Source organism: Lepidochelys kempii, chromosome 14 (assembly GCF_965140285.1).
Source record: "Lepidochelys kempii isolate rLepKem1 chromosome 14, rLepKem1.hap1, whole genome shotgun sequence".
NCBI lineage: Eukaryota > Metazoa > Chordata > Testudines > Cheloniidae > Lepidochelys > Lepidochelys kempii.
The window spans coordinates 48459263-48480134 of NC_136393.1; the positions used below are offsets into that span (position 1 = coordinate 48459263).

Below are 20872 nucleotides of genomic sequence, written 5' to 3' on the forward strand. Positions count from 1 at the left end.
TTTAGGGTGCTAAGGGAGGGCGAGTCTGTCTAGCTGCACAGACAATGAAACAACTGCCCCAAGGCAAATCATAAATCCTAAAAATACAAACTTCCCGCCCCTTGGACCATGCAGTTAAACCAGGCCAGAGAAGTTTGATTTCAAACGTTGGGAAATGCTGTTTCCCCCCAACACACACAGAAAAAGTTGATGGGAAGTGATTTTTTTTCCCCCCATTTGCAGTGGAAACTTTCCTCTTCTTGTGCATCCTCCCCACTCAAAATCTTCCCCCGCCCCGCCCCCAATTGCAACCATTTCTTTTCAGGGGGGGATTTTTCATTGGGGGGACAAACATTCCAGACTTTTCAAGGAAAGCGGCTGCTTTCTGCCCAAAAATAAAATAAAAATTCATGGTAGTGAAAACACTGTGATGGAAACCTGTCCACCCACCCTCTTTTCGAGCTCATTTCCGCCTCTTGATCTAAAATTGCTACACAGGCTTTTGACAGCTGGCTGCTGTGGGCAGCCCCCTCAAAGACCATTGATTCTCCGAGCACAGACAAAAGCAGAGGGGCAGGATCTCGACACAAGCCTGCTCGCACTGGCTCTGTATGGCTCCAGATTGGCATTTGCTGCCTCACTGAGTTCGGATCTGCACTGAATCGGAGTCGGGTCGAGCAGCCAACTCTCTGGGCACTTTTGAAAAGAGCAGCAGGGGCAGAAGGTACAAATTATTCCGCCATTCGCCAAAGCTCAGGCAGTGGGCAGAAGGTGGCAGGTTTCAACCGACACAATATTTCCTGGTGGAGGCGTGTTCATGTTAGCTCCCACACGGCTAGGACGGTGCCTTCGCACGCAGCTGTTGCCTTTGCTGGCCATGGCTGATGGAGAAGTCTATGAGAATGTAAACTTCAAGGCAGGCTCTCTGCCCAGCCACACGTCGGCCCCGGCTCAGCATCACAGTGAGTGCCTTTCCCTTTGTGGCGTTTTTTCAGGGGTGTGGATTTGGGGAGGCTGAGATTCCACTTTTGCGACTGTGATGTTGATAAATAGCAGGTCTAACTATGCACGAGGGGTGAGATCCCCATCTGGTGCAAGCGGGCATAGCTTCACTGACTTCAATGCATTAAGTCCGGATTTACACCAGGGTCACGGAGATCAGAATTTGGTCCTAACTCCACTGCCTTCAGCGTGGTTGCTCTGGATTTACCTCTGGTCATTGAGGTCAAAGTCCAGCCCTGGCCCCATTCATTGCAGTGGAGTCACTCTGGATTTGGAACAAGGTAACTGAGATTTGAATGCAGCTCTGGCACAATTCATCGCAGTGGAGTCACTCCGGATTTGGAACAGGGTCACTGAGATCTGGGCGTAGTGAGAGCAATACACAGTTGGTCACAGTAAATGTACAGCTCTGCCCTCCTTTGCCATCACATTGCCTGACTGGAATGTGATCGACACGTACTGAGACCAAGAGGAAGGAGCAGGGAGGCCTGGGGGGGAAGGACACTTGGAAGACCTGTGTTTAAGTCCTTTTTTGCACACTCCCTGTGTCGTCTTGAGCTAGGCACGTAGGGTCAGACTTCCACAGGTAATTAGGTGCCTGAGCAAGCTGGCTTCAGCAGGACTTAAAGGCTTTAAAAAAATTACACCCGGCGTGGTTTTTTAAGTACCTAAATACCTTAGGAAACCTGGCCCTCCATCACTCCATTTCCCACCTGTAAGCAGGCGTGGAGAGACAGGGCAGCGTTCTATTACCTCTGTATTTGTCCCCGATACAAGCGCTGCTGGGCTCCTGCGGCCAGGGCTGGTGCGCGCCGTTCAAGAAGGAGGTTAATGAACTAGAGAGGGGTCAGGGAAGAGCCACGAGAAGGATTAAAGGGTTAGGAAACCCGCGTTACAGTGAGAGACTCCAGGAGCTCCATCTAGTTAGTGTAACAAAGAGAAGGTGACGGGGTGACTTGATCCCAGGCTGTCAGTACAAATATTTAATGACGGGCTCTTCAGTCTCGCAAAGCTTCAACACAACCCAAGGGCTGGAACTTGAAGCTAGACAAATTAAGGCGAGAAATAAGGCTTGCATTTATAACAGGGAGAGTAATTAACCCGTGGAACAATTTACCAAGGGTCACGGGGGATTCTCCATCATTGACCGCTTTTAAATCAAGCTGAGACGTTTTTCTGACAGCTCCGCTGAAGGCATTATTGTGGGGCAGGTCTCGGGCCTGTGCTATCGAGAGGTCAGACTAGATGATCACAAAGGTCCCTTCTGGCCTTGGTATCTACGCAAGGTGGGGATAACAGCGCTGCCCTGTCTCAGAGCAGGGCAGGGAGGGTAAATATTTCCCGGGTTACGATGAGGCGCTCAGCTGCTACAGAAACGGAGCCGGGTGAAGTTCCTTAGGAGGACAGAATTCTGTTACCAACTCCAGTTCTTTCTAGTATTATTCCTTTGGTATAAGCTTTCGTGGGCTATAACCCACTTCATCAGATGCATTATAACACGTTCACCTTCCCCCTCTCACACATTTCCAGCAGTGGGTTTCCTGATCTGCTGAGCTGAGAAGAACAGTGTCTTCTCCACCTCCGTCTCAGAGACTTTTGCAAGCAATTTGCTCAGCTAGACCCAGTCAAACAAGGGGGCTTGTTTCCACTGACAGGCGAGACCTGCAAACAGGCCAGGCCAGGTGTTAAAAGGCAGAGATGTCGCCTTGCAGATGTCAATGGGTGTGGGGTGCACCACAGACAGTTATCTCCCCTGGTGCATGCAAACCGGCTCTGCATTTCCCCCCTTGCTTCTTGCAGCTTGTCCGCAGTGTCCGCTTTGGCATCGGGTCGGCTGCGCCGGGAACATCGTCCTGCTGGGAGCTGTGATAGTCCTGGCTGTCCTGGGTGAGTAGCCCCCGGCTGTGGGTTTTGTGCTGCGGCCCAGCAACACAGCGGGAACTCAACACACGTTGGGGCTCAAGGCAAGCAGCGGCCTCTGGCCTGGGTGATACAGGAGGGAGGTTTAGGTTGGATATTAGGAAAAACTTTTTCACTAAGAGGGTGGTGAAACACTGGAATGCGTTATCTAGGGAGGTGGTAGAATCTCCTTCCTTAGAAGTTTTTAAGGTCAGGCTTGACAAAGCCCTGGCTGGGATGATTTAATTGGGGATTGGTCCTGCTTTTGAGCAGGGGGTTGGACTAGATGACCTCCTGAGGTCCCTTCCAACCCTGATATTCTATGATTCTATGATTTTTACCTTGAAATTTGTGATTCTGGGACAACTGTGCCAGATTCTCAGTTGCAAGAATCGCCTCTGGCCTGGGTGATACAGGAGGTCTCTTCTAGCCTTGAAGTTTGTGATTCTGGGACAACTGTGCCAGATTCTCAGTTGCTATAAATTGCCATAGTATCATTGATTTACACCACCTGGGGATCTGGCCCATGGACTCCAATGGGGCTCCGGCCGATTCACACCAGCTGGGATCTGGCCCATGGACTCCGATGGAGCCATAGGCACTGACGCCAGGGGTGCTCCGGGCCTCAGGCACCCACAGAAAAAAAATAGGGGGGGCTCAGCACCCCCCGCCACAGTGGTTCGGCCTGGCCCCAGGGCTGGCTGCAGATCAGCTGTTTGGTGGGCAGGGGGCGGGAGTGTAGGATTGGGCAGGAGACAGTGGGTAGAGGAAGGGAGAGAGGATGGGGAAGGGGGATCTTGTGGAAGGGGGTGGAGTGCGGGCATGAAGAGGCGTAGTGAGAGCGGGGCCTTTGGAGGCAAGGCGGATTGAGGGCGTGGCCTCGGGGGGAGAGGCGGAGTGAGGGCGGGGCCTCAGGACAGAGCGGGGGCGGAGCACCCTGTGGGAAATCCAAAACTCAGTGCCTGTGGGTGGAGTTCCGGCGGATCGACACCAGCTGGAATCTGGCCTCGTCTTCTCCAATTTTTGGCTTCTATGTATCTTGAAGTTTCCCAGCGCCCACCCCAGAATTGCCAGACGGCACCAGTCCCGCAGACGGCTCAGAAGAGCGATTCCTGTGAGATCAATCGAAACACAACACCGTACCACCGTAGATTGGAGGATTTCCAATCCTGCCTGAAGCGAAAGTTGTGTGGGGTGGAAACCAGCTCAGCAGGTAACCCCCGCGCATCCTGGATCCAGCCCGTCACTCGCCCTCACTGTTACACACCCTGATGTTTACATAGAGCCGAGACACCTTCGTTCCCACCCCCTCTCTGTCCCATCCCTCCTTTCCTGAGCCTCTGTAATATCGCCAGGGACCTACACCCTCAGCTGCGACAGCTCGTGGCCACTCAGGGTGGGCAGAGCCCTGGCAGCTGGAGCCATAACAGTGTAATAAGATTTTGAAGTTCTTTAGCTGATCCGTGTATTACACGTGTAGCACCCAGAGGCGCTAACTGAGATCAGGGCCCCATGGTGCCGGGCGCTGCCCAGACCCACAGCGAGAGACGGTCCCTGCCCCAGCTGAGATCAGGGCCAGCATTGACTGACATTAGCGTACTCCCTATTGAGCCCTGCAGCACAGCGCCTCCTAGCCCTGCACTGGTGCATTGGGGTCAGCCGTGGCTGCAAGGTGAGAGCGCCCCCTACTGAGCCTCTGATAGCCCAACACAGTGCCCCCAGTGCCACACTGGGGCATTGGAGCCAGGAATGACTGTGAAGGGAGACTGCCCCCTCCTGAGCCCCCCCGCTCCACTAACCTGCAGGACAGCGCCCCCTTGCATCACACGGAGGTATTGGGGTCACCCCATGGTGTCCCCAGAGCTCTGCCAATGCGCTGCACGTTGTCTCACTAACACGCTGAGTGGGAAGGCTCCGTGCGTCTCTGCGGGGGAAGCTGGTCAGAGCTGTTCGAATGATCAGACCCGTTATTGATACTTTTCAGAGGAACAGCCGTGTTAGTCTGTATTCGCAAAAAGAAAAGGAGGACTTGTGGCACCTTAGAGACTAACCCATTTATTTGAGCATGAGCTTTCGTGAGCTACAGCTCACTTCATCAGATGTTTACCGTGGAAACTGCAGCAGACTTTATATACACACAGAAATCATGAAACAATACCTCCTCCCACCCCACTGTCCTGCTGGTAATAGCTTATCTAAAGTGATCAACAGGTGGGCCATTTCCAGCACAAATCCAGGTTTTCTCACCCTCCACCCCCCCCCACAAATTCACTCTCCTGCTGGTGCTAGCCCATCCAAAGTGACAACTCTTTACATAATCAAGTCGGGCTATTTCCTGCATAGATCAAGGTTTTCTCACATCCCCCCCACCCCCATACACACACAAACTCACTAAAACCCCTCCAACGCAGTATTAAGGATCTACAACCTATCCTAAAGGATGACCCAACACTCTCACAAGTCTTGGGAGACAGGCCAGTCCTTGCCTACAGACAGCCCCGCAACCTGAAGCAAATACTCACCAACAACCACATACCACACAACAGAACCACTAACCCAGGAACTTATCCTTGCAACAAAGCCCGTTGCCAATTGTGCCCACATATCTATTCAGGGGACACCATCACAGGGCCTAATAACATCAGCCACGCTATCAGAGGCTCGTTCACCTGCACATCCACCAATGTGATCTATGCCATCATGTGCCAGCAATGCCCCTCTGCCATGTACATTGGTCAAACTGGACAGTCTCTACGTAAAAGAATAAATGGACACAAATCAGATGTCAAGAATTATAACATTCATAAACCAGTCGGAGAACACTTCAATCTCTCTGGTCACGCAATCACAGACATGAAGGTCGCTATCTTAAAACAAAAAAACTTCAAATCCAGACTCCAGCGAGAAACTGCTGAATTGGAATTCATTTGCAAATTGGATACTATTAATTTAGGCTTAAATAGAGACTGGGAGTGGCTAAGTCATTATGCAAGGTAGCCTGTTTCCTCTTGTTTTTTCCTACCCCCCCCCCCCCAGATGTTCTGGTTTAACTTGGATTTAAACCTGGAGAATGGTCAGTTTAGATGAGCTATTACCAGCAGGAGAGTGAGTTTGTGTGTGTATGGGGGTGGGGGGGATGTGAGAAAACCTTGATCTATGCAGGAAATAGCCCGACTTGATTATGTAAAGAGTTGTCACTTTGGATGGGCTAGCACCAGCAGGAGAGTGAATTTGTGGGGGGGGGTGGAGGGTGAGAAAACCTGGATTTGTGCTGGAAATGGCCCACCTGTTGATCACTTTAGATAAGCTATTACCAGCAGGACAGTGGGGTGGGAGGAGGTATTGTTTCATGATTTCTGTGTGTATATAAAGTCTGCTGCAGTTTCCACGGTAAACATCTGATGAAGTGAGCTGTAGCTCACGAAAGCTCATGCTCAAATAAATTGGTTATTGATACTGTTCCCTTTCCCCGTCCAGAGGGCTCCGGGTGCAAACTCTGCCCCAGGCACTGGGTGCCGCACAGGGACAAGTGCTACCGGCTGTCTGAAGAGAATCAGTACTGGAGCCGGGGCCGTGATGACTGCGCACGGAGGGGATCTCACCTGCTAGTGATCCAGGACCGGGAGGAGCTGGTAAAGAATGTGCTAAACTGCACCGTATTTGTGACCTTGTGAATGAGAGCAGGTCAAAAATCCCTTTTTATTTTTCTATCCACAAACTTTTGAAAGCAACATTTTCATTCACAATTTTTCTATTTTTCACTGGAAAATTTTACAGTGAAACGAGATGTTCATCTTTTTCAGAATGTTGACAGATATTCTCCATTTATTTTTAATCATTTTAAATTTTTTTTAACAATTTAAATTTTCAGTTATGCAAACTTATGGGTTATAAGTATTTTTTATCCATTTTTATTGCTTTACATTTCCACGGTTGTAGGAAATCATGGGGCGGGGACAGACACTGGGCTGGGAGGTCCGGCCATAATTATTTAATGACAGTAGATGTTGAGATTCAAAAAGGTAAAGTTTTGTAACCATCAAAGTATGCAAAGTAAAAATCCTTAAATCAAATGCTAACTTCTTGAGCAGTATTTTTCTTACTTTGCCTCTCCGTAAATTTTTATCATCATCAATGGAAAATATTTTTTCATCAGTTTGTGTGTCTACAGTGAAGTCAACATTTACCAATAAAAATCTAATCTTTCCAAGCCTAAATATACTGAAATCAATACATGAATAGTAGATCCCAAAGCATTTTATGGTCTTAAAATGATGAAATACAAACTGGAGACAGGGATTGTTCAGCTATCACTGGGATGCGGCTACTTCTGGGGTGGGGTAGCTGGGTAACAGCTGTATAGCAATGTTGCACAGGGTTTGTTCACTCAGTACAGAATCGTGGAAAGAGGTGCAGTAGCTGGATAACAGCAAAGAGTTTGCCCAGAGCTGAAATGTTACTAATTATTCATTAGAGCTGTGTTAAAAAAAGCCAGCACAAAAAAATTGTAAAAAAATTTTCATTCAAAAACGTTGAGAATGTTTACTGAAGTTCATTGAAAAATTTAAACAAAATTCATCAAAATCTTGGCGGAGGGGAACAGGACTGACTCAGTTATTAATTAGTAGTGTAAATTATTTGTTATGTTTACAGTACTTTCAATTGGAGTTTCAGCTAGTCCTGATTTGTCACCGAAATTGATGATCAAAACCCCAACAAGAGATCAGGTGTCATTTGCATTGTGAGCAAAGGAACCAGAGAATTCTACCTTGTTCTGTTCCCTCTGACACCTTGTCCATTTCACAGGAGTTCATACAGAATATTCCAGGAAATCAAAATCCAGTGTGGATTGGACTCAACATCACATCCCCAGGGAGGAAGTGGACCTGGGTGGATGATTCCCCGTTAAATCAAACACTGTGAGTGATTCCTGATCAGTATTTGACATCAGCCTGCAATAGGTATATAGAGTGAAATCCCCATTAAAGTCAATGGCAAATCTGCTGGTGAAGGATTTCGTCCATTAATTTTACAGTGTAAAGGCCTCAATCTTGCAAACACACATGGGTTTCACTTTGGAGTGAATGGCAGTACCCAGGGGAGGAAACCTAAGCAAACACATAAATGAATCAGGGTCTCTGTTTGCATGCGGTCATCTAGGGTCGCCAACTTTGGTTGGATGAATTCCTGGAGGTTTCATCACATGACAGCATCTTTAATTAAAGATTAATCATAGACTCCCAGGCAATCCTGGAGGGTTGGCAACCCTGGGCTCATCAATCCTTGGCATAACTGGTCACAGGTGCCGATTTTCTTCTTTCTGGGTGGGTGTTCCACCCTTGCTCCACCCCGAGGCCCTGGCTCCACTCTGCCCCTTCCCCCATGGCCTCACCCTCATTTCGCCTCTTCCCGCCCTGGCTCTGCCCCCTCCCCTCAGCATCTCCCACCTGCCACTGAACAGCTGATTGGCGGGTAGCTGGTGGGTGCTGAGCACCCACTATTTTTGCCCCGTGGGTGCCCCAGCCCCGGAGCACCCACGCAGTCGGCACCTTTGGAACTGGTTACACAACAGGGGAAACATTTTTTTAAGTCTTTTCTTGTTTTTAATCAACATTTGAGATTTCAGAATTCCAAAGCTGATCAGGTTCAAAACTGAAAATTTCCAACTACCTCAAATAATTGGTGAAAAAACCACTTCTAGAAAAAAAACTCACAAATTTCATCAAAACTTCCCCATTTTTTAATTGAAATTTGAAATGGACTCAACTTTTCATGTACGTTTCAAAAGCGGAACATTTGCAGGGTTCTAAAGGTTGGCCTCTCGGAAGGAGCACCCGCATTAAACACTTCGCTGCAAGTTTCTGTACCACGTACAGCTCTCCAAAACATACCAACTTGCTTTACGTAGTAGCCTATCTAGGGAAAGACCAAAGATCATGGCTGGAACCCCAGCCTCCTGGAAGGGAGGAGAAAAGCGGCTCTTCTCCACCTCTAAACACACCGATAGTGACTGTCTCCTTCACTCCTTAGATTCACGGTATCGGGTCCTGCTGAAGAGAACAGCTGCGCTGCAGTAAAGAAGAATCGGATCCAGTCTGAAATCTGCACCACTGACTATAAATGGATTTGCCAAAAGGAAGCTGTGCTAATTTAACCGGCTGGATTGGTGACCTCTGTTTGAATAGGCGGAATGCAAAACACCAAGTGTGTTTGTCTTTATTACCACTAACAAATTCTCAAGTAGGGGAAATCTGGGCCGCTCCATTAAAGTCAGTGGAGCTAGACTGATTCACAGCAGCCGGGGATCTGGGACCACTGATTCAAATGGAGTTATGGCTGATTTCAACCAGCTGGGGGTCGGGCCACATTGACTCCATTGGAGCTCCCCCCGATTTATACCAGCGGGGGATCTGGCCCTTTGGAAGGGTTCTAGATTTACAAAATTATAAAATCACTTAGCTTCCAAAAATTGTTTTCAATGTATACAAATAATTTGATTCCTGTGATGACATTACGTGCATTATGGTAGCGCTCAGATCAGGGTCACACTGTACCAGGCGCTGCCCAGACACCCAGCGAGAGACAGCCCATGCCCCAGCTGAGATCAGGGCCCCGTTGTGCCGGGCGCTGCCCAGACACAGTGTGAGACAGTCCCTGCCCCAGAGAATTTACAATCAGACTCTGAGATTCCAAGGCCCCTGAAGGTGTCAGGTGTTCAAATCCCAATGAAATTCAACCCTTAGGCTCCTCTGAAAATCAAAGCCTAACTGGACAGAGCAAACATTACTATCTACATTTAATAAATGGGGGAATTGAGGCCCAGCGATGAAGCGATTACAAGGTTACAACAGAAGTGTAAAACAGAGGGTGTGTCTACACTACAGGGACTATAGTAACAGAGTGAGATTGCCATAACTGTGCTGGTGTAACCCTGTAGTGTAGACGCAGCCGACAGCAACGGGAGGGGTTTTTCCTTGGTGCAGGAACTCCACCTCCCCGTGCAGGTTGACAGACGCACTCTTCCATTGACCCAGTTGTGTCTACACTGGGGGTTAGGCTGGCTTTGCTCCCGTGCTCACGGGTTTGGATTTATCAGACCTCTGAGAGGCCTCACTAGGCCAACTTACATTGTAAGTGTAAACCAGGCCAGAGCCAAGAACTGGAGAGAGACGCTTGTGCTGCAATTCAATATCTTATCCACAAGGGCATTCCTCTTACTCCCTGCATATGCTGAGTGTGATCAGAACCATGTGTGGGACACGTCAGGGCCTCCAGGGGGTAGCACTCTGTCCTTTAAGCCTGTATTTCTTTGTCACCTGCCTGGCTTTTAGCTGGTTGAGTTCTCTCACTGTTAGCTCAATGCTAGTCTTTTTGCATGACATTTCCTCCTCTATTTAAAACGTGTTTTAGAAAAATACATAAAAATGGACAATAGGGATTGCCGGCTCTCTGGATCCAGAATCCGCTTTGTTTAAAGAGACCACCTCAAACTGAAATGGAGTTACTTTTTAAAAAAAAAAAAAAAACAGGGACAGATTCTTAACTTGTGTAAACTGTCATCAGTCCACTGATGTTGACGGAGCTATGACAGCTTACGCCATCTGAGGATTTGGCCCAGAGAGTTTAAAGTAGCCTCAGTCCATAGGCGCCGACTCCGGGGGTGCTCCGGGGCTGGAGCATCCATGCGGAAAAAACAGAGGGTGCTCAGCACCCACTGGCAGCCCCACGGATCAGCTCCTCCCCCCTCCCTCCCAGCAACTCCAGCCCGCCGCGGATCAGCTGCTCAGCGGCATGCAGGAGGCGGGGAGGGGGTGGGGATGGAACGGTGCGGGAAGAGGCGGAGCAGGGGCGGGAAGACACAGGGTGGGGCGGGGCCTTGGGGCGGAGCGGGGGTCGAGCACCCCCAGGGAAATGAGGAAGCCGGTGCCTGGGCCTAAATCCCCTGCCAATTGTTGTGGTTTTTAAAAAATGGTTGTTCTCTTCTTGGCACAGGACAGAGGCACACACAGGGGCACTGGACTATGGGGCAGATTTCGGCCGTTATACCAAGTACAGTTAAATGGGGAAAGTAACCAAACTAAATATAAATTCCAGAAACGGAAGTAAAAAAAGCCGTAGATTTTTAAGGCCAGAAAGGGCCATTCCGATGATTTTGTCTGATCTCCGGTGTAACACGGGCCGGAGAATCGCATCCGGTGATTCCGGCACGGAGCCCAATCCTTGTGGCGGAGCGACAGCTCTTAGACCAACCCGATCGTGAGTCAAAGAGCTCCCGCGATGCCGAGTCCACCACGTCCCTCGGTAAGTTGCTCCGATGGCTACTTCCGCTCACGGTTAACAAAGGGGCAGCTTATTTGCCGTCTGAATTTGTCTTGCTTCAGCTTCCAGCCACGGGATCTTCTTCTGCCTCAGTGTGTTCGACTTGAGATCTCCATTAGCAATCCTCTTCCCGTGTAGGCTGTGAACAAGTCTCCCCTGAACGCTGTGTGTGATAAGTGAAGTAGACGGACCTCTTTAATGTCATCCGCTGCCCGGCACGTTTGCCAGAGCTTAAATCCTTCTTGTAGTTCTCTGAAACAGCTACAATTTTTCAACATCTTTGTAAAGAGACAGCTCTGACCTCCTGAGGTAGTGGGTTAAAAAAACCCTCGCTCATCTTAAAGTGCGATTCAAAGTTGTCAGTTGATCTTCGACGCCTCCGGAGTGCAGTTGACCACAAAAGAGCAGATATCGCTTTCATCAGGCGACAAAAAACACTTAGCACTATTCCACTGTACGTGTGAAAGGCGTCTCTTAACTGCTCATTATAGATATAGTTACAATTACCAGGCCATAGCTCAGTGCTCCCCAAACTGTGGGGTGGGCCCCCCTAAGGGGGGCACAGAGGAACGTTTGGGGGGGGGGCCAGGCCAGCCTCCACGTGGGGCAGGGAGTGAGCACTACCCAGCCCCGGTCTGCCCCCAGCTCTGCCCCACCCCCAGCCTTGCCCCTGGCTCCTGGCCCCAGCTCCGCTCCTGGCTGCAGTCCCAGCTGCAGCCCCAATCCCGGCGGGGCAGGGACCAGGTAAGGAGGGGGGCCGGGTGGGGCATGACCAAAAACGTTTGGGGACCACTGCCATAGCCCCAGCTGCATTAACTGGCCCAGCTCCTTTGACTTCTACCAGCTGGAGATTTGGCTCTAATGACTCTAACGAGCTATGGCCGATTTACCGCAGCTGGGGAGCTGGTGACCGTGAAGTGTATTTTTATCACAGAAGCCCAGCGCGAAGAGGAACTGCGAGTGAACTCTGGCTCCCTCTGCTGTCTGCACCCCAGCACGTAGTCAGTATTATACCATGGCACGTAAACAGATTTGGATGTGTCGACACCTCCCCTTTGGGGATACAGGGCCTGATCCCCAGTGACTATGTTCCTCAGCTCAGGCTGGGATTTAAGTAGTTTTAACCCCCCTTTTTGCTTCCCCTATTCTAGGTCTGTGCAGAGCTCTGCCTGCCCCCTGGTGTAAATCGGAGCAGCTTCAAGGCTGCTCTAGTCTACAGTCTGTTCTCTATTGGCCTTAGGTAGCACAGAATAGGCGTAGCACAGTGCACCCCGACCACATCCTCAGTCCAGCCCCTACACCAAGGGGCTGGAAGCAGGGTACGTGCAGGGCCCTTATGCCAGCTCCACACCGGCCATGGTAGCATAAAGGTGAGTGTAGCTGAGAATCAGGCTCCGGGCACTGCGGAATGTAGGTTCGAGTCATGTAACCTTGGTGTAAGTGATCCCTGGAGTAAATCTAAGACCCTGAAACAGTAGGCAGACCTCTGCACCAAACTCAGGCTCACGGGTCTTTGGTCTGAAACAGACTGCGTCCCATGAGCTTCAAGGAATGTTGCAAAATATGTAATTTAAGTGTGTGTGTGTGTGTTACTGGAAGGGGAGGAAGGTCGGGATTTGGGTGTAGACTTGTAATTTGCCTGACTTATTGCAGGCAGGGCCTATATTAAATTGTACCGCTGCACTTAAGGCATATTATTTGTGATGCATTTTCAAGTTATTGCAGGGGGCCTGGTGTGTTAGGAACAGGCGCCCCTCTTCTAGCAATGTTCAGGAGGAGTTTTCTATGGAAATTGGGAGAGAAACATCAGTGGGAACTGGGCCCACAAAGCTCTTCAAAAACCCCCTGCCCCCCCATACATCTCACTAAATAGGCTGGAATTTTCTAAGGAGTTTAAGGTAGTTTGGTGCCAAAATCCCACCAAAAGTCATCCCAAGAGACTGGAGTTGGGAGGGAAACTGGAAATTCCTTCCCATGGAAAATTCCACATTTCTGGCAGAGAGAGAGAGAGGTGTGTGTGTGTTCCAAACAGGAATTAATGGTCAGTTGTGCGATACTTTCCACGGGAGAGATTGTTTTAAAAAAAAAAATCAATTTTGGAAGAATTTTGCAAAAAAACATCCAGTCCCACCTCCCCAACTCCCTGGCATCCCACTGCGGGCAAACGTCCAAACAGGTGGGAAGCACTGGAAGACCCTGCTCCCCACTGACACAATGCTGAGGACCTGGGAGTCTAACAACACTCTTCGCTACAAAGCCTGGCTCTTCAGCTCAAGCCCATGGCCGTTTATGCGTCTTGTTCTGGACATTCCTGGGCTCGTAAGAACATACGAACGGCCATACTGGGTCAGAACAAAGGTCCTTCAAGCCTAGTATCCTGTCCTCTGACAGTGGCCAATGCCAGGTGCCTCAAAGGGAATGAACACAGGTTATTATCGAGTGATCCATACCCTGTCACCCAATCCCAGCTTCTGGCAAACAGGCTAGGGACACCATTCCTGCCCATCCTGGCTAATAGCCATCGATGGACCTATCTTCCATGAATCTATCTAGCTCCCTTTTGAGCCCCGTCCTAGTTTTGGCCTTCACAACACCCTCTGGGAAGGAGTTCCAGAGGTTGACAGGCTCAACTCCTGGGGTGTCAACCAAGACAGCAGCTGTCACACCTCCACTGGGACACCCAGCGGAAATAAACACACACCTCTTAATGCAAGGACTGTTGCAGGACAGGCAAATCTCTAGGAGTCAGGTGAGGATTCACAAACAACCAAGTAGAATTTCACAAAACAGCCCATTTACTGGGTGAGGATGAGGAAGATGAAGGAAAACCTTAGATCTGCATATCCCACAAGAGAGAGAGCTTCCCCCATGCTACTTAAAAAAAAACACCACCACAAGTCGGTGAATATATTACATATAAATATAAACAGAATTCAGGCACAAATGAGACAGATACGGTACATACATGTTATTACAGACCAAATGTCCTAACTCAGAGCATTTGCCCAGAAGCTGCGGTCAGTTTCTATGCACTCAGCGACTGCAGTAACAGGATCATTTCTGTTCCTGACAAAGCAACGGGGTTTAATTTCCAGTTATAAATAGAGGCAGAAACAAAGGAACTCGCACTGTTCCATCCTGTTACTTTTCTCTCTGTGTGGTTTCCCCCATCCTTCCTTAGCATTTGGTTCAGACCCGGAAGAGGAGCCCAAATGTGAACTATCCAACACTTAATTTACCTATAAACAGCCAGGGAGAGAGAGAGAAACAGCCTTTGTCTGACCGAAAACCTGGTTTACACCTTTGCCAGTGACCACCTACCTAGACACAGACATGGGGACCATAATGGTCAGTGTTTACACAGAACTGCTTGCACAGCAGCCGTACGTGTTTCACAATGATGCTGGTGACCAGTGTGACGCACGCTTGAATTTGAGACCTCACATGATGCTCTTTGGTGAGCTAGAATGCTCACACCCCTGGGCTCCCTCTCTGGCCCCTTTGGCAGGTGGCACTAAGGGGTCCCTGGATCACACTGTGCGTCCATCATGGGACAGTCCAGGGGTCATCTAGAGAAGAGAAGCAGAATGACAGGGTCCCCTACGCCCTATGAAACAAAAATAATAAGATACACATGCCCTAAGCCCCATGGCTTAGCCTAAAACCATTGGTTTCCAAACTTTTTTCATTTGCAGAGCCCTACAAAATTTCAAATGGAGGTGCGGACCCCTTTGTAAATCTTAGACATGGTCTGCAGATCCCCAGGGTTCCATGGACCACAGGTTGAAAACCACTGTTCTACGGTAACAATATCTTTTGCGGACCCCTTAGACATAATCTACGGACCGCCAGTGGTCCGCGGAGCCCAGGTTGGAAACCACTGGCTTAGACAGTTAGAATGAAAGTCCAGCAACAATATCCTCATTGTTTTCTGGTTCTCTCCCTGATTGTTGTCTTGCACTTAGATTGTAAACTCTTTGGGGCAGCTTTTTGTTACCAATAAATAATAATATACTAACATGTATTACAAGTAACACTTACCCCCAGTCATTTAACATCAACAATGGAGTGAAGCCGGGTTGCGTAGTGGCTCCTCCATTGTTTAATATTTACTATTGTTTAATATTTACTTCCCATTCCTGCTTGAACGTGCGTTCCGTGGTGTTCGAGAGGGTCTCTGTATCAGCACTAGACATGATCGAGATTGGTTTAACGATGCCCGGTTCAGAGCTAAGATGAAGCTGAAGGAGATCATCACAAGGGACCTGTTTGCAGATGATGCAGGTCTTGTGGCTCACTGTGTTGATGTCCTGCAACAGCTTATTACCAAGTGCTCTGATTCATGCAAAATCTCTGAGCTAGCAATAAGCTTGAAGACTGTTATCATGCCTCGAAGTTCTTCAGAATCAGTTCCAGATATCACCTTAGAGGGTATTCGTCTGGATGTTGTGGACCCGTTTTGCTACCTTGCCTCTACTGTTACCAGCAATGTAGATCTTGATGCTGAGCTCACTAACAGAATCAGCAAAGCAGCCGGGAACTTTTGTCTTTTGCCTGGAACAGTGACAAACGGTCAATTAAAGTGAAAATCTGTATTTATAAGATGTGTGTATTATCCACTCTTCTATACGACTCAGAAACATGGACGACTTACACCAAACATACCAGGAGGACTAACCAGCTTCCATGTCAGATGCTTGAGTAAAATTCTTCAAAGAAGATGGCAAGACGGGGTGACAAACGTGGAAGTGCTAACTCGTGCTGGTATGTCATTTATGGGAACGTTAATTAGTAAGAAAGGACTCAGGCAGCTTGGTCATGTCACACGAATGCCGGATGACAGGATCCTGAAGTTTGCAGTTCTTTGACACTCGCAAAGCGTTTAGAAAGAGGCAGATTCCGGGATGCTTGCAAAGCTGACTTAGTGTCCTTTGGAATCTCACTGGATGATTGAGAAAGGAACGCAGAATGCCGCGCCGGTTGGCAGAGGCAGCTTGTAGATGGAGCGAGGCGGCCTGGATCAAGCTTTCCGATGCCCGGCATCGGAGGAGGAAAGAATCTGCTACTCGGATTCAGAGCATTGCTAACGTGTGGGTGTGTCGTACCTGTGGACTGGACTGTCACTCGCCCATCGGACTCAGCAGCCATCAGAGAACTCACCGGCGCACGTACCATGCTCTGTAAAGAGGGACGATGCCATTGTATTTGTACTCCAGTGGCACTTAGCCCCAGTCATGGAGCAGGGCTCAGTTGTGCTAGGGGCTGTACAAACGCAGAATAGACAAGCGTAGGACAAACGACAACAGGTACAGCACATGGTAAGAGTACGGTATTTTACAGAGTCTAGCACAATGTGATCGCTAAGTATCAAACATTAAAATAATAATTTGTAATTCGGTCTCTAGGGGGCAGTCCCGTACAGGGGATGCTGGTATGACAGTGTCAAAGGGGGCTGCTCAGTGAAGTTAATGGGGCCCAGAACCTCACAGGTATTGCAATTCTCATCTCCCACCTTTGACCATCTAGTCCTGTGAGTTTTTCCAGTAATTTCAATAAGCTTTGGATCCGAACTTCTGTCAGGCTCCTTTTTGGCACCCCCCACAGAGTGTGGTGCTCGTTAGTGCTGTTATAACGAATGCCAGTCTCGTTATCTGTTTCTGGGAGAGTCCCTCTCGTGCTAGTCAGGAATCTTTTGATAAAGCCGCTCCTTGTTTGAAAATGCCGATTCAGTGAACGCAAACCCTTTTGCGGAAACAGAGCTGGTTTGGTGAAACTTTCCTTGGGACGAGTTCTCACAGCCAGGCCAGACTATGTGAGAATAGCCCGGGGGTCAGGGCCCTCACCTGGGATGTGAAAACCCCCCGGTCAAGTCCCATTCAGAGCAGCGACTTACTTGTATCTCCTCCCTCTCAGGTGAGTACGCTCACGGTTGGGGGAGTGGGTTGCTCTCGGCTTGTTTGGGAAATTGTGAAATGGTTTCATCCCAATTTGGGACAGAATTATTTTTTTTTTTTTTTAAATATCAAAATTTTTTGTGGGATGGGAAAACTATTTCCTGCCCAATGATACACAGGCTGCCCTGCATAAGGCACTTTCCAAACACCAAAGGCACTCTGTGTCCTGAGACTGTAAGCAATTCACAACAGGGAATCTAAAACATTTATCTACAAATCAATAGACCAGATCAGAAACTTGCCATCAAAACATTTTTTGAAACACAAAATGCCTTTTTTACAAAAAATATTTCCCCATCCCTCCCTCCCAACATGGGGGAAAGAGTTTTTAGAAGTGAGAGGAAGTAGGATTGGTTGGTTTATTTTTCCTCCCACCGAAACAAAGATTTATTTACTTGTCTATTTTAAACACCAGAGTAACCCAAAATGGGAGGCCCGGCTTAGGCAGGAATTATTTTGGAGCAGTTCTCTGGCCTGTATCGTGCAGGAGGTCAGACGACATGACCACAGTGGTCCCTTATGGCCTTGGAATCTATAACTCATGTTCAGTTTTCTGTTTGTGTTTTCTGTTTGCTTTTTGCTTTAGTTTCTGCTCCAAGCTAAGGACCTTCAGGTTTCCCTCAACCATTGTGACAGCTCCCCTTGTGACACTTAGGGCACATTTTCAGAACGGCTCAGCTCATTGTATATGGTGTCGGTGAGCCCAACACTGGAATCGTACATCCAGTTCTGGGGTCCATGTTTTTTAAAAGGTTGAAAAGTCACACAGGGTGCAGAGAAGAGCTTCCACAATGACTGAAAGGTTGGACAAAGTTGCCTCATAGTGAGAGACTTAAGGAGCTCGATCTGTTTAGTCTGACGAAAAGCAGATCAAGAAGGGCCTTTGATTACAGTGTGTAGGTCTTTTCATGGGGAGAAACTGCTAGCTACTAACTACTAGCACAAACAACTAGCTCCTCAACCTAGCAGAGAAAGGCAGAACAAGAACTCACGCCTGGAAGATAAGTCAGACGACATGCTTCAATCAGAAATACGACACACACTTTTCACAAAGAAAGAGACTAACCACTGACACAAACTACCAAGGGAAGTTGTGGATTTTCTATCTCTTGATGTCTTCATATCCACACTGGATGCCTTCCTGGAAGATAGACTATAGCCAAACACAAGTCGTTGGGCTCAATACAGGGGGAAGTGGGGGAAGTTCTCTGGCCCGTGCTAGGCAGGAGGCCAGACTAGATGATTTAATGCTCCCTTCTGGCCTTAAACTCCATAAATCTATTGAAAACCTGGCCACTAATCCTGGTTCCTAACTGGGAGTCATTATGGGTTATTCTGGTATTTACACAGCCTAGGGGAAGTGACTAAATGCTTTCAGGAGCTCTCCTGACCCAAACAATCTTAGCTCACAGCAATGAATTAAATGCAGATGATGAGAGATGCTAAGTTTCTCCCATTCACAGTTGCAGTCAAAATTTAAAATAAATAAATAAATAAATAACTTTCAGCATTGCAAAAAAAATCCTGGAGAAAACACGCTTTAAAAAACGTTTCCTGTCAAATTGTGATCAGATCTACTCAAAAACATATTAAAAAAAAAAAATAAAGTTCGTAAGAACAGCCATATAGGGTCAGGCCAATGGTCCAGCTAGCCCAGTTCTCTGACTTTCAACAGAAGCTGGTGGCGGGTGCTTCAGAATGAATGACCAGAACAAGGCAATTATCAACTGATCCATCCCGTGTCCCAGCTTCAAGTGATGTTTCCAAGATCCACTGGCTACTTCTTACCCTGACTTTGGTTCAGTGTCTCTTCGGCCTTTTCCCAAGTGTAAGGGTCTGTATCCTACACTCAGGGTCTTTGTGTCCCTGAGGTAGCTGCAGTCCAGAGTACAGGGCTGTTCACAAGCTCTTTGAACACTAGTGTCCACTTCCCATCTAACCTTGATCCCACCTCCCTCACTGAGCAACACGGAAAGGGCGGGGGAGGTCGCAGCTAGAGCTGGGCAAATAATGGATTTTTTGCAGTTTGCTGGAAATTCCAACAAATCAAACAAAAATTCGGTTTCAGATTGAATCAAAACCAATTTTTTTCCCCAAAAATTCTCATTGCATTGAACAGTTAAAAAAAAATTGAAAAAAGTTTCATTTTGATTTTTAAGGTTTAAATTTTTGAAAACAAAAATTAAAGGAAATCATGAAATAAAAAGCCATTCTCAGTCAAAAAGTTTGCTTTCAAAACCAGGAAAATGAAACGTTCAGCTTTTTTTTTTTTTGGGTGTTTTTTTTTCAAATCAATTTGGCAAAGATCGACACAAATTCACACTGTTTTGGTGACACAAGATCTGCATTTTTTGCCTAAATAAATAAAACAAACAAAATAAATAAAATACATAAAAGGGTTTGGTCAAAAAATGTCACCTAGTTCCAGCTGCGACCAAAACGTATGACCTTTAGATTTTGTTAATCCAGTTTTGTCAAACCCAAACATTCAAAAATCCCCCCAAAATCATGACTTTTTTTAATACACGGGGTGAGGGGCTCGGCTCTTCGGGAGCGCCTCGGGGTAGAGCTGCTACACCTCTGGATTGAGAGGATCCAGCTGGGGATGCCCCCGGGCAGGCTTCTTTTGGAACTCTACTGACCACGTACCACTAGGAGGAGGCCCTGAGGCCACCCCAGAACAGGCTGGAGGGATTATATCTCCCGGCTGGCCTGGGAATGCTTGGGAGTTCCCCAGGAAGAGCTGGAATCTGTCGTGGAGGAAAGGGAGGTCTAGCCCGCCCTACTCTCCATGCTGCTGCCGCCGCGACCCTCACCAAGAAAAGTGGCGTAGAGGAAACAGAAAGAAAGAAGTTAGTGTCATCACTAGGTTCCAGAGTCAATTAATTAAATGGGGCATTTTTCTGAGTTATTGTTTCAAGCTCTCTGCTGACTCAGGCTCTCTTTGATTTGCCAGGGCATATTGATAACCAAGCAAGCTAGAAACATACTCTTTTTTAAATAAAATTCTTCATAATCTAAATAATTTATCCACTTGGCCGTATTAAGGGAATATTAGATTTAATATTAAGTCATCTCTTGCAGAGCATCCTCTACCTCTCCAACCATTGCTCCCTCCAGGCCCCTGCTGAAAAACTCTCCTCACAACACTCGACTACACTGACTCGACTACACAATAACTCCAGGGTCTGTGTCCAGTAGTACCACGGCAACGGAGATATGGTGTTGTCGAGTTAGTGTAGTCGAGCGTTGTGAGGAGAGTTTTTCAGCAGGGAGCGGGAGGGAGCAATGGCTGGAGAGGTAGGATGCTCCCCAAGAGATGATGAATGTGTAAGTTCTGCATCCACGGAAGAGGCTGCATTGGCCCTTTAAGTGATCTTAGCCATCATGTCCCCTCCTGCGGCGCTTGGCTTCCTTCTAGAGCACTTGTCCGGCTGCTTGCAGATGAAAGGTCTCTCTGAGTAGCACCGGGAGCTGCTGACCCCATTTTCGTTCAGGTAGGCGCACTGCCCTTCCCCTCTGACTGGAAACCTGCAACGAGAAGCGGTGTGGGGTTATCAGATGCAGCCGGCTTCCATTCCTGCTCACGTCCAGGGAAGCGATGTGGTCCAGCGGTGGATGATGCAGGGGAACTGGGTTCTCAACCAGGCTTTGCTACTAATCAACCCTGAGCTAGTCAGTTCTAGCTGTAAAAGTCACAGTGGATGCTGAGCACCTGG

At 48.2% G+C, this 20872-nt stretch overlaps 2 protein-coding genes and 1 long non-coding RNA gene across 11 annotated transcripts in view; 1 reads left to right on the forward strand and 2 right to left on the reverse strand.

Annotated features, from left to right (window-relative positions):
* The first annotated feature begins 491 nt into the window (after positions 1–491).
* Positions 492–9063, forward strand: LOC140897806 (killer cell lectin-like receptor subfamily B member 1B allele A). Its single transcript, XM_073310893.2, has 6 exons — positions 492–941; positions 2782–2868; positions 3926–4093; positions 6358–6512; positions 7687–7799; positions 8911–9063. Exons 1-6 carry the CDS (start codon positions 797–799, stop codon positions 9032–9034), a joined length of 792 nt encoding a protein of 263 aa, XP_073166994.2. The 5' UTR covers positions 492–796; the 3' UTR covers positions 9035–9063.
* LOC140897807 (uncharacterized) lies at positions 8598–20410 on the reverse strand. Its single transcript, XR_012154813.2, has 2 exons — positions 19803–20410; positions 8598–16377 (listed from the first exon to the last, which is right to left on the reverse strand). It is a non-coding gene; the product is annotated as an uncharacterized LOC140897807 (long non-coding RNA).
* Positions 20411–20412: 2 nt separating this feature from the next.
* Positions 20413–20872, reverse strand: part of LOC140897805 (C-type lectin domain family 2 member B) — a 42651-nt gene continuing 42191 nt past the window's right edge. For all 9 annotated transcript variants that reach the window (XM_073310890.2, XM_073310889.2, XM_073310891.2 and 6 more), the window contains one exon: positions 20413–20684. In XM_073310890.2, coding sequence (XP_073166991.2) covers positions 20522–20684 — 163 coding nt within the window. In that variant the 3' untranslated portion in view covers positions 20413–20521. The remainder of the gene's footprint in view (positions 20685–20872) is intronic.